Here is an 11,410-nt window from a genome sequence, read left to right on the forward strand (position 1 = left end):
GCGGAACGACCGGAAGATTACGTTGATTTTAGAATCGAAAACTCTAGGTTGTACAAATTTGTGACCAGCCAAGACCACCCATATGATTCCCGATTCGAATGGAAGCAGATCCCAAAAGCAGGAGAAATCGCCCAGATTCTGAAGAACTGCCACGACGAAGTATTCCATCCAGGATACGATAAAACACTCGCCCGGGTACGGCAGAGATTTTACTGGCCCCGGATGGCAACTGAAATTCGCCGATTCTGTCAGCAGTGTGCTACCTGCAAAGAAGTCAAAGCAGCTTCGGTACCGGTAGCTCTAGAAATGGGAAAGATGCGCTTAGCCAGTCGTCCATGACAAATCGTGTCAGTCGATTATATCGGACCCCTCCCCTGCAGTCGGCGCGGAAACCAGCACATATTGGTCGCGACCGACTACTTCTCAAAGTGGGTCATGATACAGTCTGTCAGAAATGTCGCTAGTTCATCCTTGTGTTCCATTCTTAAGGACCAGGTGTTTCTAAGAAACTCGGTACCGGAAATCATTATCACGGATAACGCGAGTTGTTTCCTTTCAAAAGAATTTAAGCAACTCTTGGATCGGTTCAAGATAACTCACTGGCTCAATTCCAGATATCACTCACAGGCTAACCCTGTAGAGAGAGTTAACCGAACGATCAACGCGGCAATTAGAACGTACGTGAAGGAGGATCAGCGATTGTGGGACACAAAGATCCCGGAAATTGAAATGGTCCTCAATACTAGTGTTCACTCGTCGACAGGTCACACTCCGTTTTTCATAACGCACGGTCACGAGTTGTCAGAAGTCGGATCGGATCACTGTTTGGCTAGTCACGAAGAATCACTCACCCCGGATCAACGAGAAGAACGTAAGAAGCAAATGTTCGCTGATCTATATGATATCGTCAGTCGGAATTTAGTCAAAGCTCATGAGTCGTCCAGTTCCAAATACAACATACGTCATCGGAAGTTTGCAAAGTCATTCGTCCCTGGTCAGCTTGTATATCGTAGAAACATGAAGCAATCTAGCGCGGCCGATAGCTACAATGCCAAATATGGTCGTCAGTTCCTGCCATGTCGGGTCAAAAGTAAGCGTGGGACGTCGTCGTATGAGTTAGAGGACCTCTCTGGTCGGAGTCTTGGAGTATGGCCGGCTATCCACTTGAAGCCCGGATAAAAGAGTATTACATCAATCGTACATTTCGTCCAGAACAATTAACCTCAAAAGTTAAATTGCGGAAATGAAAACGCGGGAGCATAATGATCGGATACTTCCTTCCGTTTCTCCGTATTATCCTTTTCCGATATCTTCCATCACGATGAGAACCTAAAAGAAAGATAAACATTTTCGTTAGGGGATGCATACTTACCTGTGTAGGCCTCATCATGATCGCGAATTTTTCATGTTCTCCTCACGAGAACAGCTTGACATGTGAACCGCTCTTGACGTTCTCGATGAACAATCACGAAACAATAGACAGTAGATCAGAAACGTCAACAAGTCGACATTCGTTTTGTAAGGTTGCGTACCACGTAGCCACCACTTACAAATTAAAAATATCCAGTGGTTTTATTCCATATGTTTGACATTTATGCTCTCGGTGTGAGAGGAGTTCGACAAATATATTGGAGTATATCAGTGGATACTCAATCGATTATCACGTTTCTCATGAGATGAGATGCGTTGATAAAACAATCAAATTAGAATAGGGTACCCTAATATATTGCTAGTCGTAAGTAGTTTTCAAATTTAGTTCTGTGAGATGATGGATGAATGATGGGGGTGTATGAATGGTATGAATGAATGGCGATTGAATGAGAGAGTATGATTTTTGTCCAAATGGTTTTTAAGTGACAGTAAAAAAATAAGAGATGAATCAAAGTTTGTTCTCTTGATTCAGTATTGCTGATTGTAGGTTTAGGTACAGGAAAGAGTAAATGACTGTTTCTGGTTTCTGATCATTATCCGCATCTGTAGTGATAGTTAGAGCGCGTTTTTCCGACGCGTATTGATGACCTCGACATTGACCCTATCAAGATCAGTTCACATCAAAAAGGTTCAAAAATTCAATGAAAATGAATACAAAAAAAAAAAATGTGTGATATTCATGGTAATTGTTCGATTCTGTATATAATTCATTCAAATTCGTTGATATTTCATTATGCATGTATTTTTTATTGCGTTATGCATGCGTTAGTTTTGTAGTTTGAGATTTCCTAAAAAAATTAACTTCTTTAATTTTTTTTACCCGAGCGGTAGTGTGACAAGTCACCTGTTGGGTTTTCGTTGTTGGTTTGAGATTAACTCCACCCACGGTATTTATTAAAATTATTGTTAAAAAAAAGAGAAAACACTACAGCAAAATTTAAAAACAGCTAGATAGGGTCCTTCGCATAAAATTTTAAAAAAATATCTTTATTATTCCAATAAATAAAAACCTAATAAAAATAAAATGACAGATTAAAAAAATATATAGATATCTAGGGTTAAAAGGACGGCACATAGTCATACACAACACGAATCAAGGTTTGTAAACAGCACAATCAACATTACACGACACATTAAAAACATCGCACAGGTTGGCACGACTGAAGGCGGTAAAAGGAACCCGAACGAGTAGATTTTGGCGGGTCGAGAGAGTTCCGGTGGGATCGATTCGGGACTTACGAGAGCGACCACACAAAGACCAGACGCATTCTAGAGAAATCCAAATCCAAAAGTTATTTTATGGAACAAAATTCCCCACGATCAAGTCCCTTCACAAATTGGGAGTCGCAAGCCGTCCAACTAATCAACACCAAGTTGTGTGGCGTTTTCGTGCTGAGATTCATCGAAATCATCAGATGTTTGTTCCTGGTGAGACGTGGTGGATCATCGATCGAGCCGAGAACCAGAGCTGAGATCCCGAGGAAGAGAACGCCTGAAGACAACGCAGTGACGAACCGGATCTAAATCTCCGCCGGAGAGACGAGCCAACGCGAGCAACCAAGGAAGGATCAACGGCGGGCCCTGACACTGACACACGACACTTGTGAGTACCCTGTAAAGAGTGAGGAGCTAGGGAAATAGGGCAATTTTTAAATAAAAGTCCGTCTTGTTAGGAAACCTAAGAACGTGGTGTTTTCCCTTTTCATAACCTGGCGAGACCATAGACGACCCTGGGAGGTTATAAGAGAGTCCATGCGGACAGCTAGGGCCAAACAGGCCTAAGTTTCAATGTGAAAGAGTTTATTTGAATGTTTTCTATCCATGTAACACTGTGACCAAATATGTTTCAATCAAGTGCTATTAACAGAAAATGTGGAAATATCTAATCGTTACTGAAAATAATCTGCCAGTTCCTCTGGGAATTTAAAATTACATTCATATGAAAGAGTTTATTTTAATGTTCTGTGACCAAATACATTAGGTTTTGTGATTTTTCAATCAATCGCAATCAACAGGATAGCTTCTGAAGATTATTCTTCCCCATCAGTAGGATATTTCCGTATCCAATATTGGATGCATAAAACCTTGTGCCTCCAACGTAACGCTCTCGTTTTCGAAGTTCTCCAAATATTCATTCATTCAGAATGAATTCAGATTCAACTTCATACAAATTATCTCTAAATCAACGATAGTCCTACGTCACCCTTGCGGTTATACCATAGATATAACCCACTTCCTGTTTTTTTTATAATCAAAATGAGGTACAAATTGATAAACTAAGCAATACACACATTTACCATAGGCTACTTTAGTGTACAGACACATACTTATACTTTGTCACATCATCTGTTGCATTCCGTTTGAGCCGTTTGTCCACTGGTCGTTTACCAGCTGGTGGTTCCACCAATTCCCAGGTACCATTGACAGCATGTGATTTGATCTCGTCTTCCATTTCCATTCAGCACAATCGTTTCGACTCAATGCCTCTCGAAATGGCAACTCAACACGAGCTGATGATTCTGCAGGCTAGTGACCATTCTAAAGTGGATTCCTTCCATTGTCGAAATATTGAACTTGCGGCTCTGTCAGGCTGACACCATATGAGCCTTAATAAAAATATATATTTTGGAAAAAAACAACAGCCGTGAAATTCGAAGACGCATTGTCAATGGAAGTCGTGCCTACTATGAGCTCCGCAAATCCTTGAGGTCCAACAAGTTCCGACCCCGTACGAAGTGTACCATGTACAAATCCCTAAATCGACCGGTTGTTCTCGGTGGGCACGAAGCATGGACGATGCTTGAAGAGGACTCACAAGCGCTCGGAGTTTTCGAACGCCGAGTGCTCAGAACAATATACGGTGGTGTACAGGAAAACGGAGTATGGAGAAGGAAAATGAACCACGAACTGGCGCAACTCTACGGCGAACCCAGCATCCAGAAAGTCGCCAAGGCTGGACGAGTGCGATGGGCAGGGCATGTTGCAAGATTGCCGGACAGCAGCCCTGCAAAGAAGGGGTTCGCATCGAATCCGGTAGGAACAAGAAGAAGAGGAGCACAGCGAGCGAGATGGTTGAACCAGGTGGAGCAGGACTTGGCAGGAATCGGTGCAGCCAGGAGTTGGGGAACTGCATCCATGGATCGGGTTTACTGGAGAAAAGCAGTGAATCAGATCTAATATCAATGGGATGTAGAGTCATTGTGAATGAATAATTAAATAAATGATCTCAATGATGTGAAGGGCGAACACGAAATTATTGCGACACTGAAAATGTCATGCCAATTTTCTTATAATGTTTAGAATCAAACCAAAATTTTAGGGTAGTTTCATACATATATTTACTTCAAAAATCAAAAGAAAAGTTAATCGATGGAGCCTTGAGTGTAAAATTGAACGCATTTTCGCTTGATGCCCTCCGTCAAAGTCTTTACAGTGTAATCCGATACCAGTTTCTCAGTTTTTTTTCCATTTACTTAACATGTCCTTCTCGTCTTTGACTGTCTTCTTGCTCTTCCGAAGTTCCCGCTTCATTATTGCCCAGTACTGCTCCACCGGGCGCAGCTCCGGACAGTTTGGCGGGTTCATGTCCTTTGGAACAAAATGGACAGAATTGGCCTCATACCACTCCAGGACACTTTTAGAATAGTAGCATGATGCCAAATCTGCCCAAAATAGCGGAGCTTCGTCGTGCTGCTGCAAGAACGGCAAAAGGCGCTTCTCAAGGCACTCAGATTTGTAGATCTCGCCATTTACTGTGCCCTTTGTCACGAAAGGCTCACTCCTCAGTCCGCAAGAGCAGATGGCCTGCCAAACGAGATATTTGGAGGCGAACTTCGACATTTTCTTCTTCTTAAATTTGTCGTCCACATCGAACTTGCTCTTGCCGGTGAAAAACTCCAACCCCGGAATTTGCTTAAAATCTTAATTGCTTAAAAAAAAATTTATATAGGAGGCGATCTGACGTAGTGGTAACATTCATACCTCTCACGCTAAAGGTCACGAGTTCAATTCTCACTCCCGACATTTTTCCAAAAATGGAAGCAAAGTGACGAACCAGCCAAATGTGTTGAAAGTCACTAAAATACAGATAAAAAAAAAATTATATACGTTTCGTCGTCCATCACACAGCAGCCATATTTCCCAGGTAACCATAAGCATTAACTTTAAGCTCTATTGTAGCACTAATTCAGCATCTCTAATACCAAATGGCAGTATATCAGCTTTTTTGATGCTTATAGGCCTTATATCAACATTATTAATGCATATAAACATTAATGAAAATAAGCATTAATTAAAGTCCTATATGCGCATTTACTGCATTAGATATCTGGATGCAAACATAACATGGATATTTTATGCCAAAAATATGCTTCCAAGCCGGCCAGCAAAACCCGCTCATACATGATCTTTTTGATCAGGTACCTGAGCGTTTGTTTCGATATGACAGATAGCAAAGGCACAACGGAGAAACACACATGTTGCAGATGTACCCCGGTTCGAATCTCATAAGGTAATTTTAATATAATAATTATTTCTCATTCCAAACAGTGTGCCGTAGATCTAAATAAAGAAGAATAACCTCAATAACAACTTGGCAATAATCTGCAATCAATCTGTGTGGGTGGGCCCATGAAATGTATGATTTTTTTTTGTTTTCTGTTGGATGATTTCAATGGCTTTTTCATAGAAAAAAGGGAAGAAAAACATCTTGACGTTTTTATGGAAACATATTTTAGCATGAATGATGTTTATTTAAGCCTGCCATCAAAAGTGATGTTTTCATATAGCCATAAGTAAGCTTTAGTAATGCTTACTTAAAGCTGTAACTTAAGCATTAAAATCGCCTTTTTAGCATTATATCTACCCTATTTTGGTTTATAGCGCTTGATAAGCCTTTATTCAGTATTCTATATGTGGACACAGTGCTGATTTAAGACCATTTCTAAGTGTTTACTGGTTACCTGGGTTTGTCAGCATCTTCTCGTAGAGCTTCCGTGCCCGAGTTTTAGCTGTCGATTGTTGCCGCTCATCGCGGTTTGGGAAGTTCTGTACCTTGTATGTATGTAGGCTCTCTTCTTTGCATTGTGGACGTAGCTCTGCGACATGCCGATCTTTTTAGCCAAATCACGGCTTGAGACGTTGGGATTTGCTTTAATCATCTGCTTCACCTTTCCCTCCGTCTTTTTGTTCTCCGGTCCCGGTTTTCTTCCAGCTCCTTTGCCGTGGTCCAACGTCGACCGCTCCTGGAACCGCTTCAACACCCTGTAGACGGTTGAATGGTGAATGTTCAACATTTTTCCCAACTACCGGTGCGACAGGTCAGGAAATTCCAGGTGTTTGGAAAGAATTTGTTCTCTCGACTCGCGTTGGTTCACCTCCATTTTCGTTGAATCGAAAAGCACGACTTCGAGTTTGACAGCATGTAGACAATACACATCAATGAGAAAGTGTGCAAAATTTGGTTGATTTTTACCCAATGGTTAAAAGTTATGCCCTGTTGAATGTGTCGCAATAATTTCGTGTTCGCCCTTCAAACCAGATATGTGACGGATCAGGTTTCCGAGAGAAGTGACTACTTTGTGTCCAGAACCAAATCTCATCATTCGACATATCGAACATCATGGGTTGTCAAAACTAGCTCATTTGTGATCATTTCAAGGGTTTGGCCACATTTGAATCTCCGGATGACCTTGCAGCTTAAACTTCAGATCGAGATATGAAAAAGGTACGACTACAACTTTAGATAGATGCAATCAGATTAGGTATTCTCAAACCCTAGAATTAAGATTTATATTACCACTAGCTGACCCGGCAAACTTCGTCCCGCCCAAAATTTGTGTTTTGTTATCAATACCTTCAAACATCCACGTTTTCTTACTATGAGCAAGTTCATGAGTTTAATCGCAGAACTGTTCATTGATTGATCTTCTAATCGACCCCGTTGAATTTACCTTTTACTATAAAATTTTTAGTATTTCTAACAAAACTCATCATTATAATATCAAATTATTTTCAGACACAATTCTCGTTCAATATTTTTCAACCACTTGCAAATAACATGTTTCTCCGTTACTTGGAATAAATGTTTTATACAGAAGATATGATAGAATCAAGACAGCCCTAAATCGTTAAATCCCTTCCTCGAGTTCTGATCTTATCGAACATATCCGGCGATCCTTTTTTTGGTATAGATAGAAGATATAGGAGTGCGTTTCATCACATTAAAACCCATTTCCAGTTTTGAACAAAGATCAATTTCTCTAGCGCAAACATCAAATTGACTAACAGCCATTGTCACCATGTAATTGTAGAACATATGGGAATTTTCCAAATTTTCCGAAAATTTTCAATTGTCGTGTTTGGTTGCAATATTTTTGGTTGAAATATTTGTAATATTTTTATGGGACCCCCTCTCCTTTCCATAAGAGGGAGGGGTGTCTTACCATTAAAGAAACATTTCTCATACCCAAAAACCCTTACATCCCAAATTGTGGTTGATTAGTTTTCGAGTTATGCAGAAGTTTGTGAATCGTTTGTATGGCAGCCCCCCTTAGAGGAGGAGTGTATTCACCATAGAAACGTTTCGTGCCCTGTAAAACCTTCACATGCCAAATTTGGCTCCATTTGCTTGATTAGTTTTCGAGTTATGCAGAAATTTGTGTTTCTTTTGTATGACAGCTCACCCTTAGAGAGCAGGAGGAGTCATCATAGGATCATTTATTGCATCCTAAAACCTCAATATGCTCAATAGGAATAATGCAGAAATTTGTGTTTCATTCGTATGGCAGGCCAACCACCAACGACCAACGACTAGCGTGAACTTCTATAATGAATATATTCATATCTTCGGTGAATTTATTCACCTGAAGTAGTTTATTCACCTGAAGTCCAACTTTAGTGATTTCTCACCAGTGAGAAATTCACAAGAGTTTACATATGCTGAATTTATTCAAGTTATATATACCTCGAATAAGTGTATCATATTTATTCTCACCCGTTTACACCTATTTTCACGTGAATAAATCCATCTATAGCTATAGATCTCCCTAATGTAAACCCGCCATAAGGCTCTCAAATGAAATCATTTGATGATTCTCATTGATTTCTCTGTTCAACAAAATTAGAATATGTTGTTCAATAAATTTTTAATTTTTCTGTTCAATTAGTTTTCAAATCCAAAACTCGATCCAATAAGAAAAAGTCTTCTAAGTATGAAATTTATAGATTATTACAAAAAAATCTTTGTTTATATTGTTGTGTGGAAAAAAAAATGGTGTCAAGTGCAAATGAAGGGAAAGGGGATTATTGGTTTAGAATTGCTTTTATCACTAAATATCGAAGGATACAAGTGGTTACAAACATTTGTCATAAACAATTCATGTTAGTAATGTTGAAGGTTAAAACATTTTATGTCTGGCGTGCTAACTGAATGCTGATTGTTACAGATAAAACAAATAAAATAAAATAATCAGTCCATTACATCTCATGAAAACTACCAAAACTTCTCAGTTAACATTATAATTGCACTCTTCTCGTTCAGGCGTTCAGTTTAAACTTTGAAGTTCCAATCAAAAATGTTGAATTAATTTCAATCGGAAGTTGATATGGTGCACATGAGTCTAGAGATCTATTATTTCAGTGGCAAACAAAAATTCATTAGTTCAAACATTGTTCATTAGTTATAAGTTTTAGCACTCACATTATATGCAGTTCTGGCTATCAGTTCTAGTTCTAGCTACACGAATGTAACAAAGTGTAAGATAACCTAATTATTTGCAGTTGTATAATACAAGTATTCAAATGAGGGAACTGTAAATATTACATATTTTCATTACATATCCTCAACGGATAAAACTGAAGGATGCGAACAGAAATATTCTGCGATGTATTTTCGAATGAAGCGTTGATCTAGAAGAAAATAATAAAATACTATGAATTAAAAGGTATGAGATGGAACGAAAGATATTTGTCATTACCGGGGTATTGGTTCAAGTAAATGATGCTGTCAGCCAGATGCTTGGCTAGCTTCTTGAAAATGAATTTGTTTCCTATCATACCGTCGTCAAGTGGTTGCATTAATGATTTCACCACCCATTTCGCGATTCGCTGTCGACAGCTAGAAATCAGAACTTCATCCAGATCAATTGATGGACTGTAAGGACCTAGGAGTTCATCGTCCTCTGCTTCGTCTCCGCCAAACAATACCAGAAACCTCGCTCGAATACGTTCATATTTTGGAAAGTCCTTCTCCGCGATATTAGTCAGCAATTCACGTAATTTCATTTTTTGCATGTGAAATTCACAAGGCCAAAGACTTTTCCTCAAGTCAACTTGTTTTTCAGTGGCATTTTTATTGGTTACATCGACATCACATAAGATGTTTGTTATGTTGATTTGTTCGACATCCAAAACCGAATGCTGATTACTGCTGATAATCTCTTGCTGTTCACCATGTTTAGGTGGATCAAACCTTTCTATTTCGTTTATAATTGCATTAATTTGAACATGATTCTCACACGAATCGAAAATATTATCAGTTTCATTTGTTTCGAACATAGCTTCTAGTTCACGCATGATTTTATCATCTGCTGAATCATTTGGTTTTGTTGAGTTCCTCATGTCGAATAGCTTCGCGGCATTTGATGACACTGGAGCCATTTGCTGCGTTTCGTCTTGGAGGAACTGATTAGAACGAGGATGATTTTCGTTCGGACGAATTTGCCCTCTACTGCGTGACCGTTTACGCTCAATAAGTTTAGAGATTTTCCTAGATTTTCCTCTGCTTTGTCTATGCGATTTAGAAATTTGTACTTTTTTCTCAAAGTTACGTATTTTTTCGTCTAACGACATAACAGGAACATCCGGCAATGGGGACTCTATATTCAAGACAGGTTCGTTTCCATTTAGTGAAACCATCAAATTGTTAGGTTCTGTTTGAACTGATACATCACAGGTCTCTTTTTTGAATAACTTGGGCATAAACTTCATGCCCTTCAAACTTGAAAAGAGATTTGATTCTCTCGTTTCCTTGCGAATTTGTGAAATCTGTTTCGAGGAATGAGATTTTTAAAAATATCTTCTGAAATGATCGTGTTAATTTTTCATGTGCTTACCACTTTGAGAATATAGGTGCGATACAGAGAAACAATCATGCAACTTTGTACCTGAAAACAATTCACAAAAAACAATGTTAGTATTGTTCTATAATTCTCTTCATTTCGTCGTTATTTTCGAATTAATTTTTTCTTTAAAAAAAGTAATCTGATGTTGGCGCAAGTATAAAAAAATAAAAAGGACAATTCGCCAATTAACAGCAGATCGTACGCATTAAATTTACAATACGTTCTCTGGGATTATCCCGACGAAAGGGATATAACAACAAAAACTATTTAGAATTTTAGAAATAATAATGTATGTATTATTAGTTTATTACAAACCGCTTTCATTTCGATGATTTCGGCACATTTTTCTACTTCATCAGGAGTGAACGTTACTGCCTCGAATTTCGCCACTGTATTGGACCATGCTTCGAAATTGTTCTCCAACAACTTCTTGAGAAAATTCAAATACTGACAACGAACCCGATTCGTTAACCGGTGAGCCGGTAAATCGATGTTATCGATTGTTTCTAGCAAATCCCCTGGATCATTCGAGTGTTCTTCAATTTCTGGAACTTTACAGGAAGCCATGTAGTCACCATATACATCGGAGGCCCAGTAGAACGATTCGAATGGATCGATTTCCGGTTCGGCGCAATACTGTTTCATATCTTTCCTATGGATTAAACACAATTATTTAATGTTCTAATCAAATGAACAGTCCGTACGTTCGGTTTTTCATTGTTCCATGATGTATGTAACATTAATAGCACAATTGAAAGAAAATGAAAAGTTTGTTCCAGACTTCATAACAAAATTGTTTGACAAAAGGATTCTTCCCAAAACAAAACAATTTCGCAACTACAAAGCTGAGAGCAGGG

General features: G+C 38.9%; 1 protein-coding gene across 2 annotated transcripts; it reads right to left on the bottom strand.

Moving 5' to 3' along the window:
- Positions 1–8,559: 8,559 nt before the first annotated feature.
- On the bottom strand, positions 8,560–11,410 carry LOC129777503 (uncharacterized). Of its 2 annotated transcripts, XR_008743252.1 has the most exons (6): positions 11,258–11,410; positions 10,869–11,205; positions 10,545–10,595; positions 9,408–10,476; positions 9,131–9,339; positions 8,560–9,058 (listed from the first exon to the last, which is right to left on the bottom strand). XR_008743252.1 is itself a non-coding variant. In XM_055783796.1 (5 exons), the coding sequence occupies exons 1-5, from the start codon at positions 11,269–11,271 to the stop codon at positions 9,263–9,265; spliced, it is 1,548 nt and encodes a 515-aa protein (XP_055639771.1). In that variant the 5' UTR covers positions 11,272–11,410; the 3' UTR covers positions 8,560–9,262. The 2 variants fall into 2 exon arrangements, 1 of the variants encoding a protein (XP_055639771.1); XM_055783796.1 differs by having other exon boundaries at positions 8,560–9,339.

The sequence above is a fragment of the Toxorhynchites rutilus genome, chromosome 3 (genome assembly GCF_029784135.1).
Source record: "Toxorhynchites rutilus septentrionalis strain SRP chromosome 3, ASM2978413v1, whole genome shotgun sequence".
Classification (NCBI taxonomy): domain Eukaryota; kingdom Metazoa; phylum Arthropoda; class Insecta; order Diptera; family Culicidae; genus Toxorhynchites; species Toxorhynchites rutilus.

Bases quoted from the DNA above. Each gene is read 5' to 3' on its own strand.
- LOC129777503 (XM_055783796.1), bottom strand. The intron at 10,596-10,868 runs GTTTGTAATAAA...AATTGTTTTCAG, and splicing joins AAATCATCGAAATGAAAGCG to GTACAAAGTTGCATGATTGT. The intron at 9,340-9,407 runs GTAATGACAAAT...ATTTTCTTCTAG, and splicing joins TTACTTGAACCAATACCCCG to ATCAACGCTTCATTCGAAAA.